At 38.0% G+C, this 27,021-nt stretch overlaps 1 protein-coding gene across 5 annotated transcripts in view; it reads right to left on the bottom strand.

Moving 5' to 3' along the window:
- The window catches only part of LOC106065957 (steroid hormone receptor ERR2-like), a 57,513-nt gene that overhangs the window by 16,718 nt on the left and 13,774 nt on the right, over window positions 1–27,021 (bottom strand). For 2 of the 5 annotated variants that reach the window (XM_056024857.1, XM_056024858.1), the window contains one exon: window positions 3,861–4,272. In XM_056024857.1, coding sequence (XP_055880832.1) covers window positions 3,861–4,272 — 412 coding nt within the window. Of the gene's footprint in view, window positions 1–3,860; window positions 4,273–7,544; window positions 8,207–12,444; window positions 12,616–12,839; window positions 12,999–27,021 lie in introns of those variants that run through there. The other 3 variants (XM_013224899.2, XM_013224898.2, XM_013224897.2) reach the window with 3 other exon arrangements.

Genomic DNA, 27,021 nt, shown 5'->3' with positions numbered 1-27,021 from the left:
TGTGTAGACGATTAGGTCTTTTGCAAAAACATTAACTACCAATGGGCTGTAAAACCTATTTTTAAAAAAGTACTTCAATAGCCTAACAGGCCAGCCTTCCATCATGGAAGCACGAGTTCCTAGTCAGACTCGAGCAACTTTTGACAAATACATTTTGAAAACCATTCTCCATATCTTCTCACAAACTGGTCGAGACAAGTGATTGGACCACAGAGTACGTAACACACTATTCCTTTACTATTACCAGGAAAGTTGTGCTAAACAAAAAGATTTCCAATCGCACAAAATGTGTAATTGCTAGTCTAGATCTATGAAAAATTAATGGCACTATTGATTCAAAATGATGCCATTTCACTCAATATAAGCTTAGTTGTTTAATTAAAGTCTTGTTACATTTTACTTTTTTTTATACTGATAACATTGCATTCCAGAGAACAACCCCCGCCCACATATCTACAGGGCGTCTGGTCGATACTGTGTCAGGAGCCGAATCGATCCTGGCTGATAGCTGCTGTAGTGGCAAGGGATGTATTCCTTCAACACATTCCAGTCAGACAGTCCCGGACACAACTTTCTGATGACGGCTGCTGTTGCAGGAAATGACGTATTGCTCTACTATCGACACTGACGGCTGCTGATGTATTCCACACTTCCTTGTGTTTTCTACCCAAAGTAATCCGATGACCACTTTCAGAAGATATTTTCACCAAGTAATATTCACCGCCACCATACTGAATTCTAAAGTTCAGGAATAACAAAGATTTGAATTCTACAATGAGAAAGTCAATCAAGCTCTGCTCCTGTGTCTACTTCAATACAGTTGTACACTCGTCAATAGTACACCATTTCTATACATTTTAAAGGGGGAAAAAAATCTTATCACAAATCTTTTCCATTGAAAGAGCCCAAGCGAGATTAGCGTTGCTTGATGGGGCGATATTGCGTCTTGACGGTTCATAGATAATTGGGACATAGTTTCTTACTGGAGCGAGTTGTCTCTGTTTAGAATCGAAGGGACGATGTAGTGGCGAAAAGGTTCATGTTAAGGGCTCCTAGGCAAAGGTTGCTTGCTGGGGGGATAGAGCGGGTTTAGAGACAAATGGACAAAAATGCTTGGTAACTGGACCACACTAGATAATACACTGATTACACTGTTCTAATACAAACACGGGTACATATAAAATTTAATGATGGACAAAGGAAGTTTGTTTCCTTAATAATTCTACCTTTAAAAAAAAAAATAAAAAAAATGCATCTATGTAGTGGAGTCCATTGACAAGACCATGACTTAGAAAACGCCCCGTAATTCTGAGCCAATGGACAGGTGAAATAGACCATTCAAAAAGTAAAGCCCTGGGGTGAAAGGTACTTCAAGGAAATCTATATCAAAAGATACTTAGCCAATTAGTGACATTTTGAATGTTGTATTTTATATATTGTTGGATATGTATTATGAGTAGTCTTTAATTGAAACCTAATGACTGGGATGGACGTTTGATGTATTACTTCAATGGTACTTACAAATAAGAAAAACCTTTAAAAAACAACAACTTTTAAAACAAGCAAAAAAAAAAACAAAAACAAAACTCATTGAATTCGAACTCATGGGCTAAAGCCTTCTCAAGCCAACACTGTAACCACTCTGCTAGGGAAGAGCTGACGAACAGGTAAGATTTATAGTTATCTATTGTCTTATTTCATGTTTGTGTTCACTAAGCCTCAGACGACGACCTATAAAGGGGACTAAATCGCTTATATACCACCACTTCAGTCAAGTACAATTTCTTGCCCTTGTTCGAGATACCAAACAAAATAATTTATTACCAATAGTTAATGAACTAATTGTTGTTTTTAATTGATTCTTGTGTTGTCAGGTAAAATAAATAATTGTGCAAAATTTCAGCTTGATCCGAGATAGGGTGTGGGAGAAATAGCGTGTACAAACTTTTTACCATAAGCTTAGTAAAAATGATCTGTACTAATGTACTTTTACCAGTTCAAACTCAGCAATCTCATGACGAGGAAGGGCTGCCTTAGCATGTAACACTTTCTTCTTTCAAAGATGTCAAGCTACCTATCCACACGAACACACACACGCGAGCAATCAGTTTTGGGTAAGAAACGAGAGAAGCTACGACCTAAAAAAAAAAAAAAGGGAGGGGGGGGCGCCGAATAAGTTGGCTTTTGGCCCAATATGCTTCAAACATCTTTGAGGAAAAAAAACTGAACCTGTGCCAAGACAATGAAAGAAATGTAGACTCGAACTTGCACCAAACAGACGCTCACATATACACACTGCTGCACAAATAAAGTCTGAGCTCAATAAGGGCTTTCATCACAACTGTACACGTCATTCACATCAGCGTCAATATATACACACAGAGAGTCAATAGTCTCTGCTCACACCAGCTCATACTTTCAAACACTCTTCTTTAGTGCCAAAGAACTCTTTCAATTTAGAAAAATATCAACTAGTTTCCCAGAATTAAAAGTCAAAAAAAAAAAAAAACTGGCTTTTTTTGACTCCCCCCCCCCACACACACACACACACCAGCAATGGTTTCATTTGACCAAAATCAACATCCACCTTACTTCTCCCAATGTTGACTTTGAACGCCGAAGTTAGTGTACTGTAATTATTTGTTGACACGTAAGAATGTTATTGTTACGATGCCTAGGCCTACACCCTTCTCTCTCACACACACACAGGTGGTACATTTATGTCACCAAGTAGCCTGCCACCAGGTCACACACACAATAGACATTTGCAATCTCTCTTACGCTCACAAGCTTCCCCCCCCCCCAATGTCTTGTATTTACTCGAGTAAGCATCAACGTACTAAGATAACTTAAAGAGATAGTCGACTTGAGTAATGAGGTGACTTTAGGTGTGACGCAGAGAAGTTCTACAGTGATGCAAGCTGGACAAGGCATCAAGTTGTAGATCGTTTGAACCTGAACACTTCAAGGAAATAACAGCGCTAAATGTCCACTATGACTCTGAGACACGATCAAGCGTAATCAACCTACTGTAGAGTCTTTCCAAAACAAAACAAAAAGGTACCCTATTAACCAATCACTTTACAAATAATAAATCACTACGTAATACAGCCATTTCTCTCCTTAGTACGCACTAACCTAGATTTCTCATTTCTGCACACATTGCCAGGTAGTAGAAACTTTTTCATTTACCTGAGGCTCTGACCTATATATGAATTACTCAAATTGACCCCCCCCCCCAAATGATCACAGGAACTTGAACTTTGAGGCTGTACGGCTAAAAGCTAAGATCTGAACCAGATAATCACAGATATAAAGTACACAGTTTATCTTCAACCCCACCCCCGTATCAAGCCAGCCTGCTAGATAGGGAAATGCATGTGAATGTTAAAAAGAACATATGCAGAATGTGGAATCACTTTACCGTGACAATCAGACATGGACAAAAAAAAGTCGTCAAAAGAAACAAGCCAAGCTTTTCATTGCCAAGTGGAGGCTAGTCAAACTGGAGAAATCCGGACTTTTCCTGAGTTGCTATGACCCAGTCCACACTCAATAAACTAGCACGTAACAACCAAGAAAAAACTATAGAGTGAAGCATTGACTATTTTTTTAGAACAAGATTATCAGGACAAAAGGTGTTTTAAAGTTAGAAAATATAAACAATGAAAGGAGGAAAAACCATGGAGGCTAAGACATTGCTCACTATACACAGGACAATTTCCACAAGCACACACAAAGTGGGACTAACGGTGAGCACAATACTAATACCACATTTGTAAACAAAAAAACAACACCCCACATTTGTAAAATGTTGTATAAATGCTGGTCTAAAGGGACACTACAAGCTAGAGACTTACCTTGGATGGTTCTTTTGAAAAACGCTTTGCACGCCTCGCACGAGGAAACACCATAATGATATCCTGAAGCTACATCCCCGCACACTAGACAGAGTCTCTTGGCTCCATCACTGCCTTCACCAGCCTCCGAACTGAACGAGTTGGAGCAAAAGTCAATTTTAATGTTATCTAAGCTGCACGGGGATATATTGCCGCTGTCGGCACTGTCTCCCTGATACGAGCGGTCAGAGCCGTAGTCGTCGTGGGAAGGATCGTAGGCGAATACGTCCCTAGGGAAGCTGTCCTCCAAGTTGGGCTGTGAGCATCGGCTGAGTCCCAGGGGGCTGTTGGGTTCACATTTAATCACTGTGTCCAGATCCATGCCAGCCCACAAAGTTCCTAGTCTGTAGGCCAAGTTACTGTCGTCTGTTTCCTGGGGAAATAAATAGGCATGTAGAGAAAAACACAGATAAAACATAGGAAACATGTCAAAAATAAATAGGCATGTAGAGAAAAACACAGATAAAACATAGGAAACATGTCAAAAATAAATAGGCATGTAGAGAAAAACACAGATAAAACATAGGAAACATGTCAAAAATAAATAGGCATGTAGAGAAAAACACAGATAAAACATAGGAAACATGTCAAAAATAAATAGGCATGTAGAGAAAAACACAGATAAAACATAGGAAACATGTCAAAAATAAATAGGCATGTAGAGAAAAACACAGATAAAACATAGGAAACATGTCAAAAATAAATAGGCATGTAGAGAAAAACACAGATAAAACATAGGAAACATGTCAAAAATAAATAGGCATGTAGAGAAAAACACAGATAAAACATAGGAAACATGTCAAAAATAAATAGGCATGTAGAGAAAAACACAGATAAAACATAGGAAACATGTCAAAAATAAATAGGCATGTAGAGAAAAACACAGATAAAACATAGGAAACATGTCAAAAATAAATAGGCATGTAGAGAAAAACACAGATAAAACATAGGAAACATGTCAAAAATAAATAGGCATGTAGAGAAAAACACAGATAAAACATAGGAAACATGTCAAAAATAAATAGGCATGTAGAGAAAAACACAGATAAAACATAGGAAACATGTCAAAAATAAATAGGCATGTAGAGAAAAACACAGATAAAACATAGGAAACATGTCAAAAATAAATAGGCATGTAGAGAAAAACACAGATAAAACATAGGAAACATGTCAAAAATAAATAGGCATGTAGAGAAAAACACAGATAAAACATAGGAAACATGTCAAAAATAAATAGGCATGTAGAGAAAAACACAGATAAAACATAGGAAACATGTCAAAAATAAATAGGCATGTAGAGAAAAACACAGATAAAACATAGGAAACATGTCAAAAATAAATAGGCATGTAGAGAAAAACACAGATAAAACATAGGAAACATGTCAAAAATAAATAGGCATGTAGAGAAAAACACAGATAAAACATAGGAAACATGTCAAAAATAAATAGGCATGTAGAGAAAAACACAGATAAAACATAGGAAACATGTCAAAAATAAATAGGCATGTAGAGAAAAACACAGATAAAACATAGGAAACATGTCAAAAATAAATAGGCATGTAGAGAAAAACACAGATAAAACATAGGAAACATGTCAAAAATAAATAGGCATGTAGAGAAAAACACAGATAAAACATAGGAAACATGTCAAAAATAAATAGGCATGTAGAGAAAAACACAGATAAAACATAGGAAACATGTCAAAAATAAATAGGCATGTAGAGAAAAACACAGATAAAACATAGGAAACATGTCAAAAATAAATAGGCATGTAGAGAAAAACACAGATAAAACATAGGAAACATGTCAAAAATAAATAGGCATGTAGAGAAAAACACAGATAAAACATAGGAAACATGTCAAAAATAAACAGGCACGCAGAGAAAAACACAGATGAAACATAGGAAGCATGTCAAAAATAATGCGCACATAGCTGTCCAAACACAGACTTCTCTATTACCCAAAACATTGTTAGCCTTCCTCCTAGCACGAAATGAACGGATCACTCTTCCACCCCGACTTATTAAATACGTGCTTGAAGACGAGGATAGCCCTGAGGATTTATTGCAACAATATGGTCACTCGACGTGGGCTGGTAGAAATGTAACAATTATACGCTACTTGTTAAGTGACCAATGGCCAGCTAATTAGAACACAATCGTTGGGAGGGGGCAGAAGGGGAAGGGATTAAGAGCGGATCATACTGAGCCCATTCATGCATTGGTCATTTCAGACATTTAGGTTCAAGGCCTCTGACACACTGAACAATCCTATTCGCTGTCAAGAGAATCTGGCCGGACTGATAAAGCTGTGTATAAGAAATAATCAAATGGCTAACAACTAACCATGTGGCAATGGACAATTTTTTGGGGGGTAAAACACTAGGTAAATGAAATAATTGTTGAGGTACAAATAGCCCCAAGATACGAAGTTATACAATAAGCATTAAGAACAATACCATCGTCAACATTTCATAATTTGAATTTTCAATTCATAACTATATAGTTACTCTAGTTCCTGTTATCTTATTTATATGCAGATAAAAGAAATAAAAAGGGACAGAAGTGAAGATCAACCTTTAAAAAATATACAATTTAGGGCCATTGAAAGGTGTTTTTTTTTTTTTTTTTTTTGTGGTCGATAGTTGAAGGGCATGCATATGTGAATGATTTGAAAGCATCATGTCCAGCAAGCTAGTGTAGATTTCTTTAGCCCAATATTCTCACATTCTCCACACTATATCATCACTTAACTGTGCTGACACTCAATGGTTTCACAAAAGTCAATACGGAATTTATGCAGTATAAAACAATAACAAACAAGCATGACTGATCACGACAAAAAAAAAAAGGGGAGGGGGCGCACGGAACAAATCGGACATTAGTATAAGGGACATGATCTGTCTCCCTTGAAACCATCCCATGCTGAGATCTTCCTGACACGGGATCAAAGGACAAGGAACGAATGCATTACCAAGGTTTCCATGTCTGTTCTCTTGTTCAAGAGAAGGGAATCAACTAATTAGTCAATTAGCCGTCTTGCAGTGAGGACTTGAAAGTACGACACAGTCACGGAGACCGCGTTGTGAGATCGTCAATTTCACTGCCATTGAAGCAGTGACGGGGCGTGGAAAAGAACTGGCTCCAAGAGAAGACAAGTGCTCCAGGAGCGTGGAAAGAAAGAATTCAGGAGCGTGGACAAAAAAACTTTCTAACCTAATGTAGTTTTTACATAAAATAGTAGAGAGCTTCAAACAAACTTCAATTCGTTCTTATCTTTCCCTTTCTTTCTATACACACACACACACATTTTGATAGATCTATCTAGAAGTAAAATTATATTTTAAGGTGCATTTATTTCATTCAAATAACTACAAGCACCAGAAGTGTCATTGTCCCATCAAATCAATCACTGCACACACACACACACAATTGTAAAACGTTAGCACTATCAACATTATTGACTGGAAATTGGCAACAAACAAAACTCTAAATTTAAAATAGAACAAAATGAGCCAGCCTATTTTGTTGCTAGACAGTACATGGTGTAAGTACAGAACAGTCTACGTCTATACATATATTGATTTCAATCTTAACTACTGCTAAACAATTGACTAAAGACAAGGAGGGAAAAATAAATGCTTACCATACTGAAGAAATCAATTTTCGTAGTTTAGAGAATAACCCAACACTAGTCTCCTGGTTTATCAATCTTAGAATAAGTAAGAGCAGACAACTCTTATAAAATAATTAAATTTTCAAGCAGACCTAATATTAGGTATAATTGTAGTTTTTTTTTTTTTTTTGGTTAAGTCAGCCTCAGTTTTGATACACTAGTGTGTAAATATAAATCCTCATTCAAACAAACTGTCTATTTAATCGACACAAGAACAACGGCGCTGGTCTAAGAAGTTCAGATACTACACAACATTCTCATGAATTGGCTCAGAGTTCTGTCGTCTGAGAAGCCCAAAGCAATGGTGTAAGTGTAAAAGGGGAAGACGGGGCAGTTTTGTTTAGGACGGGGGTACTGTAAATATGACGGCAGTTAGGCCACAGCGAAAACTAGAGGGATGAAGGGGGGTACACTTTTCTTTCCATTCTACTTTCTACCTCCACCGCCTTCCCACCATCCAACCTCGATTTCAAGGCAATAAAAATTTCATTCCCAAGTGTGCCTCAACATCTTTCAAGCGTGGCGTCAACTCTCATGTGACCATACCTCCCTTTCCCCGCGTCTCTGTCTGCTGCAAACAGTGAACTGGAGTTCATTAATGGCAACCTCCCTTCCTGCCCCTCTCTCTCAAACACAATTTAGTAATTCAACTTTTTAGGCTTATTTACTGTTTTCTTTTTAGCGTTTACTCAAGAAGTAATAAGAATTAAAAAGGCCACACCCCCGAGTCTGAGGGTTCACCGCTTACCACACGAGGGCCCACCTCCTAAAGACGTATACAGGCCTACAGTTTGAATTGACGCCCTACAAGGGACAGTGAAGAAATCTACTGACATCCCGTGTGATTGCCCTTTTGTGGTTGATTTATGAATGGGGGGGGGGGGGGGAGAGAATCCTACTCTCCAACCTAGCTGTCGTCTGCAAACTATAAAAGAAAAACAAAAAAGCGGAGAGTTAAAGGACCAGTGGTAGTTCGACTAGTGTAGTACAGGAAATGTATAAGCCGAGACAAAGATATCCTATATGGCTTTATCAAACAGTTTCAATGGCAGCAGCCAAAGCGTGAATGCTAATCAACAAAACTACATCTACTACTGATAGATGTTTCAACAACTTGACACTCTATTGAACAGACACAGACATTATGCAATGGTATACAGCATAGAATTCTTTCTATCTATTCTTACGTGTAACAATGATATCAGGGCGACTAGCCTACCCCACACCAAAACATAACAGTTCAGATTTACATTCAAGTAAAATAATAGTTGATTTTAAAAATTATTTAATAATTATTTCACCAAATTACTGTTTACATTGTCAATGTAAGTACCGAGTTAATTGAGTACCTAGTCACTGTAAGTACAGAATGAGTGGAATACCTAGTCGATGTAAGATTTGATGAGTTTGAAAACTTTGGATTATTTCCTGTACCCTTAATTTTGTCTTAGAAGGTGATCCCCCGAAGAAATGTCAATGTGCGTCTTCAATGACTGGAGAGCCCTGCATGTTATATGTTTCCAGAGTCATTTCTTGTTGCGCTATTTAGAGATATTGTTAAGTAGGTGTGAAATAGTGTTCGTTTGTGTTAGTACACAATATAACTCAACGGGGACGGACATTAGCATAATATCTCACATAGTTACGAAACAAGAGTGCATAACAACAAAAATCAATAATTGAAACAATTCTTACTTAAAAATAGTCATACACCCCCCTACCATATGTCATCACAGGTGCAATCAACTACAGCGAAGTCCAAGCATTATGAAACCAATTCACGGCTACGTCTTTAACTGTATATTAAATATGAGTCCCAAGTTTTAGCTGTACATGTGATTACATTGTGAGGGCAACGTGACACCACATGTCGAAAAAATAAATAAACCTTCACTAGATTAAGAATACCCACGGTTGCCTAAACATTGATACTCCATTGAATTGAATTAGAGATTCCACACGAAGGTTTTCACTATGTGGTCTTGACTAGAATCCTAGTTAACGGTAGACTAGTAGGATGAGCAGATATCCAAACAAAGACACATCCTCTAGTGTGCTCAGGAAGACGTTGATCAGCTTACAACTCACCAACAATCGAGAACATGATGAACAAATGGGCTTCTACGGTGTGAGCAAAGAAACACAACTGTGGGTCAAGTCGGTGACCGTAATAAGGGGACGAGAATTCTCAGTGCTGTTCCAATCGGCAGCACCACACACACCCAACCGCATGACAACAGTGATAGTATTGATTTGTACAACGCCAGCAATGCTCAGACTTAGCCTGGGAAAAAACAAACTCGCAAGACTAAGCTCCGGCTCCAGTTTTTGTTGTTTTTTTCGTAAAGATTTTCCCCGTGAATAAGGGTGTATATAAGTAATTCATATGCTAACGTAGAAACACACACTACAATCACGCACAAATATAGAGATCTAAATAAACACAATATAACTTAGGCATCCGATTCCCAACACTATTTTGAAAAAAAAATCACCTCCCTACAAATAAATAAATAAGAGAAATATATAATAATAAAAACAAATTGAGTAGAAAAAAAAGTAAAAAAGGTAAAGGGCAGCAACTAAGTAAACTGTTTTTTAAAAACAGAGTTATGTCCCTTGGCATGATTTTTTTTCCCCCCCAACGAGCTATTATACAGAAATGAAACATTTTTAACAGAAACGTAAGATGACACACTGTTTTAATGCAGCTCAAAATGTTAACTATACAGTTTGTGTATAATAATTAACGAGACCACAATGTGTTTGTCATTTCTGGTTTTAGAAAAATATTTTCTTATTAACTTATGGAGATGTATTTCATACAATGAAAATAAGATTAATTTCATTAAAAAAAAAATCCCCCAAATTTGATCTAATGAGCTCAGGGGCAGATGTTGTGAAGTGGGAAAAAGTTAAAATGTAAAACCACTGGTGACCAAAGTCTTACATTTTTAGTGCACAAAACAGATTCATTAGAACCACTCCCTCCCTTTTAGTGTAAAAATAATAATAAAATGGATAATGTTATAGAAAGAAAAAGAAGCCAGTACTTTAAGTGTTGATCCATACCACAAAATACAACTACAGATTAAAAGGAGAGGCAAGCATATCAAGTCTACCATTAAAAACTCCAGTATTATCACATTATCACAAGTAACTACATCCTAGAGATTTCTCAGCTCTCTGTGGTCAGGCTACTATCTCTAACCAAAGGTGAAGAGTTTGATAACAGTTTGAATAGCATGAATCCACTCTTATCTAGGTGCAAGTCCTATTTCTATAAGTTTCTGTCAAAAGCAAGGCTTACACCCTGTCACTGATATAAAACCTTTTTTGTCATTTTTTAAAATCTATGATATGTTGAGAATATGCCCACATCATTACAACCATTCTATTAACTGTCAGGATGGAAAATAGTTGCTAAATATAGCTCTATACTAATTTTACTGCTATTTTTACAACTTGGTGTAGAGTGTAGTAGCTAAAACTTAAGTTGATTGAATATTTTAAATATTTAACATAGACAGGGAGTATAATCTTTAAATACCTTGTCATATTGATCTTTTGAACAAAAAGCTAAGCATTCAATGGCCTTCAGGATCTTATTCTTGAATATGTCTTATATGGGCATCTACATTTATACATAGTTACTCTGACAAAAATTGTCTTAGATATAATATAGCTAAATGAGTATATATGCACAAAAGCTTTGACAATTCCATTTTGCTAAGAAATTATCATTAAAAATTGATACAATGCATACTTAAGGATAATGTTGGAGATGATGTAAATTAGAACATAAATTCTATAAGTTTCAGTTACAGTATGAGTTTATAAAGGCACTATGGGCACTGTACCTGCTGAAAAATCTGATTTTAATACAAGTTACTCAATTCTGTAACCAGTGTCTGGCAATGTATTATAAATTCATTTACAAAAGCTTAGTTTATATCATTTTGCTCAGAACCGAAAATCTGTTTTATCAGCATTTTGGTATATATTATAGGTACTCCTGAAGTACTCTACATATTTTCTATAAAAAAATGTATATCTAGAGAGAGATCTAGCTCTGTTACAAATAGGGTTCTTTGAAATAATAATAATAAAAATCTAACCTTTTTTTTTTTGGGGGGGGGGAATTAAATCATAAAATGCATACAGTGTTTGTGTTAACAGACAATTTTAACAAATGAAGAAGAACAAATTAACGGCAATAACCAAAGTGGTAGAAGACTTCAACAACTGGATTATGTGTCTAGATTCTATATCATAGTAGTATATCTAGTAACTAAGTTTACAAAGTAAAAGTAAGTATGATAGTGATAGTAATTAGTATGGCAAGAAGTAGATCTAGATTAGATCTATCGTCTATGTCTATGGTACTGTCAAAAATGTCGGTACCAAAATGTCTACTTTAACTTAATAATAATATAAGTTAATGAGTTAAATACTTAAATGAAGTGATTCAAGAAATTCTAGATCAAGTCTTAGAAGTCTACATTTTATCATTTTTAATTTATCTAAAATCTTAAGTTAAAGTAGTCTAAAGTCTAAAGTGTCTAAAGTTACTAATAGTAATACTAGATATTCTAGATCTAGATTCTAGATATAAAGTATAAGTATAATAATAAAGTTAAAGCCAAAGCTAGATCTAAGCCGACTAAGCCAATTCTAGTCTAGATCTCATGATCTGATTCTAGATCTAGATGTAGAGTCTAGTATTGAGTCTACGTAGATCTAGACTCTATTAAGTCTAGACAAGTCAGACAAATGACGAAATGTTAATAAACATGTTACATAAGACAAGACAAGTTCAAGTGATAGCCGATCATGATCATATCAAAATTAAAACGAAAAGCTAACTTACTCGTAGATCTAGATCTATAATAAATCCATAAGGAGCATTTTGATTGAAACATATTACATCTGGATCTAAAGTCTACAGGTTTATTGTCTTTTCTTTTTAAATTCCTTGAAATTATACGACAAAATATGAACATGTATAGATCTACAATCAATCAATGGCCACCGGTAAATAGTAACAAAAACGATAATTGGCATATTGTCAGTAAAGAAAATTTCTATTGGTTTCAAGGAAACAAGACATAAAATTAGGACCAATCAAAATGATCAGTATAAAATTTACCGGCCTTGACACATCAGCTGGGAGGGTGAATAGGGGAGTTAAATTTCCACACGTGGAGAAACAAATCGGGCAATGAGATCAAAAAGTATAAAACTTAAAAATATTTATAAACTTACTTTTACAAAATAGAATATAGGGATCCAAACTATGTGAAAATTGCTCCTTTTCAGAACGAATTTATAACAGTTTAAAATACTAGAAAATGATAAAATCCGTCGGTTCGTTGCATCAGCAGTGCTCTTCTATTCGACTTCGCCACTCCGCGTGTAATTTTACAGTATCTGCGCATGCGCATCAACTGAACTAGGTCATGTTTAGATCCGATGTGTAATTTTTTTCCCAACCGTATTTATCAATATGGAAAATCAAAAACGAATTGTGGAGATCTACGGCCTTGTCGTCTGACAAGCGTTGTTGTTGTTTTTTGTATTAAATTAATGGATTGTGCAATTTTGCAACACTTAAAAAATGTGAAAATATTTTATCTTTAAAAAAAAAAAGGTTTATACCGAGATGGAGAGATCAATATTTTACACAGCAAAGGCGATGGCCATTTTCAACCTATATAGAATGTAGACTATACGTTTAGCACAAGTATAATGAAACTTTTTAAATACTCATAATAGAAAGTAAACTCCCCTCTCTGACTGACCTATCTATACACGGCCATCTGTTTCTGTGGTTCACCAGGATTTGAACAAGCGATTTACCACTCAGCCACCGCGCCTCCTCATAATATAGAAATAAAATATCAATGAACGTACCTAACTTCTAATTAATGAATGAATAGTACCGTGATTAATTATATTTTTTTCCTTAAGATAAGCAGAGAGAAAACCAGTACAATGTATAATGAATTTGCCTGAATCAGTAGGGAAAGCAATGAATGATCCAAGTTGAACTAATAAACATGTAGATATATTCCAGATATAACGCTGAGAAAGCCTGGGGGTCTGATTATGTTTTCTTTACGCTTTTGCGCCTGTCTGCTACATGAGTTTTTCTTTGGGCCTTAAATGTGTGTCCCGCGGCATTCGTGAGAGCACTCCACCTGTCTCTTTCAGAGGCCAACCAATACTAAACCATTATTATTATTATTATTAACCGACTTAAAAAGGAATATTGAGTATACTTGTCGACTTCATTATTTTATTTTATTTTTTGTTAATAAAAATGGGTAATCTCGAACTGACAATATAATGTGCTAAAAAAGATTTAGACATGCATTAAATAGGCATAATGATTTTTGAAACTAAAACGACCCACATCAGAATGACCACAAGAAGCCTGTAAAATATAGGATTAGATTTCAAACATGTGAAGACGAGAATCAAATCGTAATTTCAATGAAACATTCCGTTGAAGAAATTAAACCGAGACAAACAAGAAACCCCTATTTACGGTTGTCATAAAGTGTGTTTTCTAAGTATGTGCATACAATGAGCATGACCTACTTATATAGGACGCTAAAAATTAGTCAGTTATTAAATGAAAATACACTATAAGGCTTGTTAAAGCAAATCAATTTTGGCAGTCTTCATGTGAAGCAAGGTGTTTTCTATAATATACAAATTGCACCAGCTCGGTATTCGCTATCTTATGAATACCAAAACAGTAAAATATTTTAAAAAATGTTTACAATACAAAATTGAAATTTTAGTGAATAGAAATAATGGCGATAGGATTGAAAACGAACGCTATTTTCTAATTCTCATTGTTACCCTCTTTCAGTCAGCCTATCTGTTTTAGTGGTTTTAAAATATAATAAATACATCATTTTGTAATCAGAATCTATATAAGACATGAAAAGGATCCTATATTGTTCTGAGTAGTTAATTTTCTAGAATGTTCCATTTCTGTATCCTTTTGTATGCCTCCTTATACTCTGTCCCTTCCAAGCTCACTTATGAAACACATGAAAAACTTTCTATTTTTACACACCCCCTCCCTCCCCCCCCCCCCACCAATTCAATTCTCCAAGTTTCTCTTGTCTAACAAAACATTCCGCACACGCCCCCATCTTCCCAATAAATGTGTGTGTGTGTGTGTGAGTGCACAAGTCACGTAATGGCGTCATACTTTGCTAGCAGACGCAAGCAGCTCACAAACCCCATTCACCCCTCTTTTGTTTTCCCACAATCCCCTATCCTTTTGAGTTACGCTTTTTTTTTTGAAAGGGGTAAAAAAAAAAAAAGCCTCTGACGTCGTTGCTGTGTGAGTAGCTGTTGGTGAAGTCAAAAAGGGAAGTGTATTTTAGAGAGGAAGAGAGGTAACTCACATTCCTAGTCATGCTTCGCTCTCGTTCCTCAGTGCCCTCCCCTTATCCCCCACCACCCCACACCCCCCAATTACCTAGTTCGCTTTCTTCCTGCCTTGTTTTGTTGTATGGTCTAAAATTAGATCACACGTGTACTACACATGTAGAGGTGGTAGGCTGGGAGAGGGGGAAGGGTTGGATTTTTTTTTTCCAAGGAGGCAAGGGAATGAAATGAATGGATGGTTATAATCGCAGATTAAGGTTAAATTATCCATCACTTGACGACGAATTATCAATGTTTGACTGAATTCATATGGTCGAAGCGATGGTTCTAAAACTGGAAAAAATGTTGGCTTAAGCAAATACTTAAATCCGAAATTCTGCTTCCCCCTCCCAGTTTTTGCTCATAGGGAAACAGAGGACAGAATGTGATTTAAAAAAGAAATACTAACACGTTGATTGGACAATCAATGGATCACTTTTTAAGAAACAAAAAAAAAAAAAAACGGGGAAGAGAAAAAAAAAAGGGTGGGGGGATTAGCAGACTTCAATCATGATATGCTTACTAATAATATGACCTTCTTTTTAGGCTCCACAAAACGATACAGTGTTGTTTTTTTTCCATAATGAAAATAGTTTGAACAGTTAAAAAAAAATGTGGGATATTTTCCAACTTGGAGGCAAACTCATAAATATCAAACTTTAGAATACATCCGGTATACAGAATAAGGAAATGCGAAGTCTTTTAATAAGCCATATAATGAGTAGTGAACGCAAATCTCGTACCCATATTCGAAGCCCTGAAAATACCCATGGAATTCAGATTGCTAGAAGGAAATAAACCTGCCTTGTCAATTTTTTGTTTCAGTGACACTGCTTACAACGTTTCTGATATTCTTTCAGAATGGAAGATTATATACCACAGACCTATGTGATCTTAACCACACACCTTTGTGATCCTAACCACAGACCTATGTGATCCTAACCAGAGACCTATGGGATCCTAACCACAGACCTATGTGATCCTAACCACAGACCTATGTGATCCTAACACAAATCTCCAGCAGAAAGGCGCGAGGGATGACAGCAGACAGGGTTCAAACCCAGGATCATTGAGACGACAGTCCAGAGCGCATACCTAACAGACGGCCAGCCGCTAAGGAAATACTAGGAATATAACTGATTATACATTAGAATAATAAGAATAATGGCGACTACAATGAATCTTGTTTGTGGCTGCTAAGTGCTGTAAACATAAAGCTAAATTTTCAAGCCTCGTTTTCAAACTATCTGAACTCATTAAATCAAATCATCGATCAATCGTTTTTTACGCCGAACTAAATGCTGTTCACTTGAACAAAACAATGAACACAAGAGGCGTACATGTCTACCCCCACCTCCCAGTTCATTACTCACCCCCCCCCCTCCACCCCAACCTGCCTAGAAATACTTATAGATCGTACTGTTAGGTTCATTCACTCATAGACTCCACAATAGCCGTTTTTATATCCATTGATTTAATTGTAGTTCAATGTAACTACTCCCTAGTCCCCATTGAGACCATCAATCAATGTTTTGTTCTATTTGATTCCTTAAGACCCCGTTCTTTTCTAACGCCCCCCACCCTCCTCTACCAAACCTTGTTAATGTTATCTCCAATATCAACCCACACACTGGGAACAAGGCGCCCTATGTGACAACGGATCATTTAACGCTTCATACCAGCAACACCCCCCCCCCCCCCCCCATTTTTTTCTCTTTTGTTTCTAACGGCGCGCGAACGTTACATTTGTTTGGACACATACTTGAAGACTTATTCTCTAGGCCAGTGCTTGTTAGAAGTTTGATCTATATCCCTAGATGCCAACTTGGAATGTTGACTATTGAAATCTGAGAGGGCAATTTTAACTTCTAGCCTACCATCTGAACAGTGACGTAACAAGGTTTAACATTTGGAGTATGTTTGGGTCCCCGGGGCCCAAAATTTTGTGTGTGCTTTGAAATGTATATAAGACAAAAAAAAAAAACTTACTACAACAGGATAATTCTAATTATGAATGTAAAAAGGTCGGTCACCAGTGCCGAAGACGACGATCATCCTCCTCCTCATTATCAAACTACATTTGAGTGAGGGCTCGAGGAGCCCAAATCATCTCTTACAAAAGCCCTGGACAGAAACCCTGCTGTTGTGTGTAGTGTATGTATGCCACCATACACATCTAGAGCCCTGGACAGAAACCCTGATGTTGTGTGTAGTGCATGTATGTCACCATACAGATCTAGAGCCCTGGACACAAACCCTGCTGTTGTGTGTAGTGCATGTATGTCACCTTACACATCTAGAGCCCTGGACAGAAACCCTGCTGTTGTGTGTAGTGCATGTATGTCACCATACAGATCTAGAGCCCTGGACACAAACCCTGCTGTTGTGTGTAGTGTATGCATGTCAACATACACATCTAGAGCCCTGGACAGAAACCCTGCTGTTGTGTGTAGTGTATGTATGTCACCATACAGATCTAGAGCCCTGGACAGAAACCATGCTGTTGTGTGTAGTGTATGTATGTCACCAGACGATAGAAAAGACGACAATGAAGACAGTGTCGTTGGCTTCTTGGAGCACATCAAGATCTGTGCACTGATTAACACCATAATCCCATAGTAGCAGGACCAATGTGCATACATGTGTCAGTTCATTAATAAAGGCGTGACGTTACATGGCCAACAGTGGCCTTTGATCTCATCGTGGGCTGAGGAAAAAAAAACAACAGCACAGTCGCTAATTAGCATTTTGTACGTTTTTGTTTTTTAAGTTTGGCGTGCAGTGCGAGAGAACATTGGGGGGGGGGGGGGAGGAGGAAATATTACGTAAATGTTGAAGTAGATAATAAATATAACAAGAGATTTACGTACAATAAGGGGGAGAGGCAAGGTGTATCAAAAGTAACGCACTGACCTCCCGACTTTGCTCTAGAGTTTCGAATCCTGGTAATGGCAGCGATTTCTTATGAGTTCGGATTTTAGAGCAGCATTGAGCCCATCAATCTCTTCTATTTCTCTCAGAAAATACCTTTGAAAAAAGTCCATTAGGAAATCGGAGCACTGCCAAGCTTCCCATAATCCAGTTGACCGTTAGGCAGGTTTTCTCCTAACGGATAGGTGTGGATCGGATTTACCCCAAATCCTGTTTAAAGTTCCACAATGCTATCAGCCGTCACAATAACTCTGTCGTACATTGACGTAGTGCACAGTCCTACGGTCTTGGGCCAGCGGGGGATTTCTTCATATTCTTATTTCTGTAACCGCCCCATACCGTGTAAAGGTCCGCCACTTTAGCCACGCATTATTCTGCAGACGGTCCGTTTGTGGAATGGCGTGGGGGATTTGTTAGACTGTGTGATCAGGCCTCTCATAAAGTGACCAGATGGCCACACTTCACATTGAACAGGATCGCCAATTTTTTGAATATAATTTTGTATGTTAAGTGTCTAAACGAGGTTCGTGCAGCCTGCAGACGGCGACAGCCAAGTTAGACTGACGGCCAATTCAATTCTTATTTCAAGATGTTGCACATTTGATTACATGCTAGAAGTTGTCCAGATCAGTTCAAGATGTCGCAGTGAACTGGATATTTCAGGGCTATCACAATGAAATGGATATCACAAGACATGTCACAATGAAATGGATTTAACTCAATTTCTTCTCAAACCCTCCTTCCCCCTCTTAGAATATGCATTAAATTTTGAGACTTTGGAACGTGCCATCTGTTTACATTGGATACAGGATGTAGGCTCAAACAAAACTCGCTTTTTAATCATTCAAACAGGTTAGGGTTTAAATTATAAATAACACGTTTGGGCCGGGGAGAGGGGTATGGGCTCTATTTTGTTTTCTACAGGTTAGTGAAAGGAACACATTTTAAAGATACTGTTCTTTTTTTCCTCGTACCGGTATGTATGAATAGTACCTATGGTGACCAGTACAAGTTCAATCAGTGAGTCCCATACTTCGTGAAGAGGGATTTGAAAGATTTAGTTCTGGTGCTTAACCCCAAACTGTATCGGCACTGCCGTTCGTTTGGATACATCAGCGGGGTGGAGAGGGGGAAACTGATGTGTGGGCGACATCGTTCCGGCCACAGCTAATGCCCAGGCATTCATCTCACCAAGATGATCCATAGTCGCGACTGAAGGAGGTTTAACTATGTCTAGTTATATATGTAAGTCTTGTATATAGCGCTCCTCCTTGGTAGTGGAAGATGAGCACATTTCTCATTTCCTGTGAACACGAAGATGAGTGTAAAGTCCAATCCTCGCTTTCAAAGGCAAGCCGCATACGTGGCATGGATAGGTTTGGTCAGTTGCAGGTAGGCCTGCTACTTCTCTTAGCTTTTTGTTGGTTCGGCGCTCTTTCACTCTGGCCACTCTCCTTGCTTCGTATCTCATGACTCGACACTCACGGCTTCACGCCATGAGGAGCGATCGAGAGCGAGTGCTTCCCAGCCGTGAATGTCAATATAACACTTTGAAGGAGCTCTTAATGGTGTCTTTATAGCGCTTGTATTGACACCCCACCCCCCAACGGGAGAGCTTTCCTGCACACAGTTCCCCGTACAGAATTCGTTTGGGAAGGCGATTGTCTGAAATGCGGACTAAGTGTCCCGCCCATCGAAATTGGGGTCTTTTTACATTATGTATACTGTTCTATTATACAACTGTAGGATTACAGTATCTGGTATGTAGTCAAACCAATGCACCTTATGAGCTTTCCTTAGACGGCATAGGAGGAAGGGGTTAAGCTTTTTAGTCCAGGACTCTGATGCATATAAGAGCGAAGGGAGGACTACAGCACTGTAGACTTTCAGTTTTAAGGATATGCTGAATCCTCTCCGTTGCCACACTTGTCATTGAAGTCTGACAAAAGCAGCAATGGCACCTCGTCATCTAGGTTGGCATTTGCTGAAATGGTGCTTCCCAAATAGACAAACTTTAAAACTATTTTTAGATGTACAAGTCTTGTATAACACATCACTCATCCTTAATGTTCGGAATAGAAAACATTGCCATTATTATTATATAACTATAATTTATTATCTAATGTCAATGCTGACCTGGTGAAGCAAGTAGTACGGGGGCGGGGAATGGAGGAGCGTTTCTTCTGAGTTCTGAAAACTAAGACCCCCCTCCCTCCCAACCCACCACACCCCTGGGAGGGGAGGGTCAAAAATATTTTTCAGACGGGAGGGGGGGGGGCAGCTCTATTTAAGACTTAAACTTTTCAAGCGATTAATAATTGAGGGTGGGGGCAGTTATTTTAAGATACATTTTTTTTTACCGATTAAGCATTTGACTTTGTTATAATACAATTGGTTTATGACTTAAACCGAGTCTATTCTATTAAATTTCTGGATATAGATAAATAAAAAAAAAGAAATCACATTGTATTTCTTTGATATTATTAAAACTAACTTATATTTTTTTTTTTAGAAAAACTATTTAAAAATAATAATTCAGCTGACTTTACAATCTTTTTTTTTATTTTTATTTTAAAGGTTCTTCGGCATTGATGCAATCAACTGAAATTTTATGGAAAAGATCAGGGCAGAAGTTTACACAGAGATAAACAACCTTGTCTGATGGAAAGACCAGGTTGTTTTTGAGAGTTTTATGAACAGATCTGAGCCCCAGGTTGTTTTTGAGAGTTTTATGAACAGATCTGAGCCCCAGGTTGTTTGTGAGAGTTTTATGAACAGATCTGAGCCCCAGGTTGTTTGTGAGAGTTTTATGAACAGATCTGAGCCCCAGGTTGTTTGTGAGAGTTTTATGAACAGATCTGAGCCCCAGGTTGTTTGTGAGAGTTTTATGAACAGATCTGAGCCCCAGGTTGTTTGTGAGAGTTTTATGAACAGATCTGAGCCCCAGGTTGTTTGTGAGAGTTTTATGAACAGATCTGAGCCCCAGGTTGTTTGTGAGAGTTTTATGAACAGATCTGAGCCCCAGGTTGTTTGTGAGAGTTTTATGAACAGATCTGAGCCCCAGGTTGTTTGTGAGAGTTTTATGAACAGATCTGAGCCCCAAGTTGTTTGTGAGAGTTTTATGAACAGATCTGAGCCCCAAGTTGTTTGTGAGAGTTTTATGAACAGATCTGAGCCTCAAGTTGTTTGTGAGAGTTTTATGAACAGATCTGAGCCCCAAGTTGTTTGTGAGAGTTTTATGAACAGATCTGAGCCCCAGGTTGTTTGTGAGAGTTTTATGAACAGATCTGAGCCCCAGGTTGTTTGTGAGAGTTTTATGAACAGATCTGAGCCCCAGGTTGTTTGTGAGAGTTTTATGAACAGATCTGAGCCCCAGGTTGTTTGTGAGAGTTTTATGAACAGATCTGAGCCCCAGGTTGTTTGTGAGAGTTTTATGAACAGATCTGAGCCCCAGGTTGTTTGTGAGAGTTTTATGAACAGATCTGAGCCCCAAGTTGTTTGTGAGAGTTTTATGAACAGATCTGAGCCCCAGGTTGTTTGTGAGAGTTTTATGAACAGATCTGAGCCCCAAGTTGTTTGTGAGAGTTTTATGAACAGATCTGAGCCCCAGGTTGTTTGTGAGAGTTTTATGAACAGATCTGAGCCCCAAGTTGTTTGTGAGAGTTTTATGAACAGATCTGAGCCCCAGGTTGTTTGTGAGAGTTTTATGAACAGATCTGAGCCCCAGGTTGTTTGTGAGAGTTTTATGAACAGATCTGAGCCCCAGGTTGTTTGTGAGAGTTTTATGAACAGATCTGAGCCCCAGGTTGTTTGTGAGAGTTTTATGAACAGATCTGAGCCCCAGGTTGTTTGTGAGAGTTTTATGAACAGATCTGAGCCCCAGGTTGTTTGTGAGAGTTTTATGAACAGATCTGAGCCCCAGGTTGTTTGTGAGAGTTTTATGAACAGATCTGAGCCCCAGGTTGTTTGTGAGAGTTTTATGAACAGATCTGAGCCCCAAGTTGTTTGTGAGAGTTTTATGAACAGATCTGAGCCCCAAGTTGTTTGTGAGAGTTTTATGAACAGATCTGAGCCTCAAGTTGTTTGTGAGAGTTTTATGAACAGATCTGAGCCCCAAGTTGTTTGTGAGAGTTTTATGAACAGATCTGAGCCCCAGGTTGTTTGTGAGAGTTTTATGAACAGATCTGAGCCCCAGGTTGTTTGTGAGAGTTTTATGAACAGATCTGAGCCCCAGGTTGTTTGTGAGAGTTTTATGAACAGATCTGAGCCCCAGGTTGTTTGTGAGAGTTTTATGAACAGATCTGAGCCCCAGGTTGTTTGTGAGAGTTTTATGAACAGATCTGAGCCCCAGGTTGTTTGTGAGAGTTTTATGAACAGATCTGAGCCCCAGGTTGTTTGTGAGAGTTTTATGAACAGATCTGAGCCCCAGGTTGTTTGTGAGAGTTTTATGAACAGATCTGAGCCCCAGGTTGTTTGTGAGAGTTTTATGAACAGATCTGAGCCCCAGGTTGTTTGTGAGAGTTTTATGAACAGATCTGAGCCCCAGGTTGTTTGTGAGAGTTTTATGAACAGATCTGAGCCCCAAGTTGTTTGTGAGAGTTTTATGAACAGATCTGAGCCCCAAGTTGTTTGTGAGAGTTTTATGAACAGATCTGAGCCTCAAGTTGTTTGTGAGAGTTTTATGAACAGATCTGAGCCCCAAGTTGTTTGTGAGAGTTTTATGAACAGATCTGAGCCCCAGGTTGTTTGTGAGAGTTTTATGAACAGATCTGAGCCCCAGGTTGTTTGTGAGAGTTTTATGAACAGATCTGAGCCCCAGGTTGTTTGTGAGAGTTTTATGAACAGATCTGAGCCCCAGGTTGTTTGTGAGAGTTTTATGAACAGATCTGAGCCCCAGGTTGTTTGTGAGAGTTTTATGAACAGATCTGAGCCCCAAGTTGTTTGTGAGAGTTTTATGAACAGATCTGAGCCCCAGGTTGTTTGTGAGAGTTTTATGAACAGATCTGAGCCCCAAGTTGTTTGTGAGAGTTTTATGAACAGATCTGAGCCTCAGGTTGTTTGTGAGAGTTTTATGAACAGATCTGAGCCCCAGGTTGTTTGTGAGAGTTTTATGAACAGATCTGAGCCCCAGGTTGTTTGTGAGAGTTTTATGAACAGATCTGAGCCCCAGGTTGTTTGTGAGAGTTTTATGAACAGATCTGAGCCCCAGGTTGTTTGTGAGAGTTTTATGAACAGATCTGAGCCCCAAGTTGTTTGTGAGAGTTTTATGAACAGATCTGAGCCCCAGGTTGTTTGTGAGAGTTTTATGAACAGATCTGAGCCCCAGGTTGTTTGTGAGAGTTTTATGAACAGATCTGAGCCCCAGGTTGTTTGTGAGAGTTTTATGAACAGATCTGAGCCCCAGGTTGTTTGTGAGAGTTTTATGAACAGATCTGAGCCCCAGGTTGTTTGTGAGAGTTTTATGAACAGATCTGAGCCCCAGGTTGTTTGTGAGAGTTTTATGAACAGATCTGAGCCCCAAGTTGTTTGTGAGAGTTTTATGAACAGATCTGAGCCCCAGGTTGTTTGTGAGAGTTTTATGAACAGATCTGAGCCCCAGGTTGTTTGTGAGAGTTTTATGAACAGATCTGAGCCCCAGGTTGTTTGTGAGAGTTTTATGAACAGATCTGAGCCCCAGGTTGTTTGTGAGAGTTTTATGAACAGATCTGAGCCCCAGGTTGTTTGTGAGAGTTTTATGAACAGATCTGAGCCCCAGGTTGTTTGTGAGAGTTTTATGAACAGATCTGAGCCCCAGGTTGTTTGTGAGAGTTTTATGAACAGATCTGAGCCCCAAGTTGTTTGTGAGAGTTTTATGAACAGATCTGAGCCCCAGGTTGTTTGTGAGAGTTTTATGAACAGATCTGAGCCCCAGGTTGTTTGTGAGAGTTTTATGAACAGATCTGAGCCCCAGGTTGTTTGTGAGAGTTTTATGAACAGATCTGAGCCCCAGGTTGTTTGTGAGAGTTTTATGAACAGATCTGAGCCCCAGGTTGTTTGTGAGAGTTTTATGAACAGATCTGAGCCCCAGGTTGTTTGTGAGAGTTTTATGAACAGATCTGAGCCCCAGGTTGTTTGTGAGAGTTTTATGAACAGATCTGAGCCCCAGGTTGTTTGTGAGAGTTTTATGAACAGATCTGAGCCCCAGGTTGTTTGTGAGAGTTTTATGAACAGATCTGAGCCCCAGGTTGTTTGTGAGAGTTTTATGAACAGATCTGAGCCCCAAGTTGTTTGTGAGAGTTTTATGAACAGATCTGAGCCCCAGGTTGTTTGTGAGAGTTTTATGAACAGATCTGAGCCCCAGGTTGTTTGTGAGAGTTTTATGAACAGATCTGAGCCCCAGGTTGTTTGTGAGAGTTTTATGAACAGATCTGAGCCCCAGGTTGTTTGTGAGAGTTTTATGAACAGATCTGAGCCCCAGGTTGTTTGTGAGAGTTTTATGAACAGATCTGAGCCCCAGGTTGTTTGTGAGAGTTTTATGAACAGATCTGAGCCCCAGGTTGTTTGTGAGAGTTTTATGAACAGATCTGAGCCCCAGGTTGTTTGTGAGAGTTTTATGAACAGATCTGAGCCCCAAGTTGTTTGTGAGAGTTTTATGAACAGATCTGAGCCCCAGGTTGTTTGTGAGAGTTTTATGAACAGATCTGAGCCCCAAGTTGTTTGTGAGAGTTTTATGAACAGATCTGAGCCCCAGGTTGTTTGTGAGAGTTTTATGAACAGATCTGAGCCCCAGGTTGTTTGTGAGAGTTTTATGAACAGATCTGAGCCCCAGGTTGTTTGTGAGAGTTTTATGAACAGATCTGAGCCCCAGGTTGTTTGTGAGAGTTTTATGAACAGATCTGAGCCCCAAGGTATTGTCGTAAAACAGAACAATTCGTCGCGACCTTACAGGTTTGGAACTACTTGGTTCTCAGCCATGTTTTATTCTGAAGTAAGGATAAGATCAGCCTAGGTGACCTGGGCTAGGGTAATTCAACTAAGAATGCTATAAAAAAAACAACCTTTCTACATGCTATGCAATAGCTATAAGAAATTATCATCATGTGGACAAAATAAGAAATGCCATTTTAGCCACTATTCGCCACTGGATTTCTTCTACCAAACCACATCACCCAACCGGAGTTTCTTCATGGTGTTATTTTAACTTTGCTGTCCCACTGGACAAAGTTCCTGTAAAAGTATTTAATGTGTTAGCATTTCTTAAAATATGATTTACTTGCTAATCTCTTGGAACATTTGTATCGGCAGTTGTCATATCAAAACCTTTACAGTGGCGCTTCTCGGGAGCCACCCAGAATGCAAATGAGACGATTCACCCAAAAAAAAACTAAAGCAAAACAAAATGTATCTAATTTAAAAGAATAAACTTTTCAGTCCTTGGATCTGTTGAAAATTTGGCTTTGGATTTTTGTATGACTTAAAAAATGATTGCATGTTTCCATTACTATTCATAGTCATCAACTTGCAAAAAATGGGACCTAAAAAAAAACCCTGTCAAACTCAGTATAAAAGAGAAATAAAGCTATTTAACACAGATGTCACTTAAGGAGAGCAGCTTAAGCTTGCAGAGAAATAAAATTAATTGAAAAAATTAGCCCTACCTATGGAGAATACTGTTTAAATCATTTTAAAAAGACTTGTTTCTTTTTAGGTGTTTTTCTCGATAATCACATTTTTGCTTCGGTCACCTTCTTCAATTTGTATCTACTTTTTTATTTATTGATGGATTCTTATGAAATTTGGAATATATGTTAACAACATAATGTAGTTCCATTATATAGAGCCAGTTTTTCAATTTTTGTCTTCATTTTTTTAATTTTCAACATTTTGTCTCAAAAATTGTCATTTTTTATAGAAAAAAACATATCATAAGTTCGAATAAAAATATTTAAAAAGTAAAAAGATTTATTCAATTTCTAAGTCTATATCTTTCTAGATACATTGTTTAAGTATTAAATTCAAGTTATTTCATTCATTTTCAACAAATACTGTAGGAGTAGATACGGCTTAAAGTTACCTTAAAAAATCCAATATGGCGGCGTTTCCATGGCAACCAAAAATTTTTAAAAGATTTTTTTTACATTTTTTACATTAGATTAACTCCATATATATGTATACCAAATATGAATGCATTTGGTTAAAAAATAAAAAAAATAGCCTCAGGTGGTCCTCCTCCCCTTAACTCATTGAAAATCCAGTTCAGTGTTCTATTATGTTGACTTGGATGTTAAGATAAGCCATTGAAGAAGAAAAACAAGAAGAAGACGGCAATAGTTGGGGCTCGGGAAATTTTCCTGAACTCTAAGCAACGTGACATCATTTAATGAGAGCTAACTTTAGTTTCCCTTCGAACCTTGAGATTCAGATGATGCAAGGGTCATCTGTTTCTAAAAACTTTCGGAAGGCGAGCCGCCTTCTTTACACGGCAAACTGTCTTATTCATTTCCAAAATACATCTGAGCCACAACCATATGCTTCCTTCTTCCGTATTAATGTATGTAATATATGACTTTTACTTTATCCCTATAACAGTAATTATGGTTGTTTAGATATAAAAATAGAATTGTGCCACATAAATTTGGTTAACGGGAATATGAATATTCACTTATTAGAACCAGTAATTTATCACTACAGTTTGTGATAATTAATAGCTGACCATGTGAAGGTGCGGTTGTAGTCCGCTTGATAAAAATGAGTTTGCTGAAATATACGTGATGACAGTTACAAGTACATTTCTTTTCTTTTTTTTTACCCCAGTTCAACCCCCCCCCCCTCCCTCATCCAAAGAGGAGGGTATCCGTACTACGCTCTAGGATGCGGGACAAAATCAGCGGTCCTCTCGGTCACTCACACAAACAGGTATGGCATTTATTTATGTCTGGTCATGTCAGACTGAAATAGGTAACTGCGGTTTTTGTCGTAAGTAAAAAGACCGCAGGTCGTGTCAGCCCATAGTGGCAGCGTGGCATGGGTGACTCCATCAGTGAAATGTGCGTCAATAGGGAATATGTTATGACAGATAGAGGGAGAC

Source organism: Biomphalaria glabrata, chromosome 3, assembly GCF_947242115.1.
Source record: "Biomphalaria glabrata chromosome 3, xgBioGlab47.1, whole genome shotgun sequence".
NCBI classification, from domain to species: domain Eukaryota; kingdom Metazoa; phylum Mollusca; class Gastropoda; family Planorbidae; genus Biomphalaria; species Biomphalaria glabrata.
Note: the sequence above shows the minus strand (reverse complement) of the source record. Positions and strands in the feature narration are given on the sequence as shown.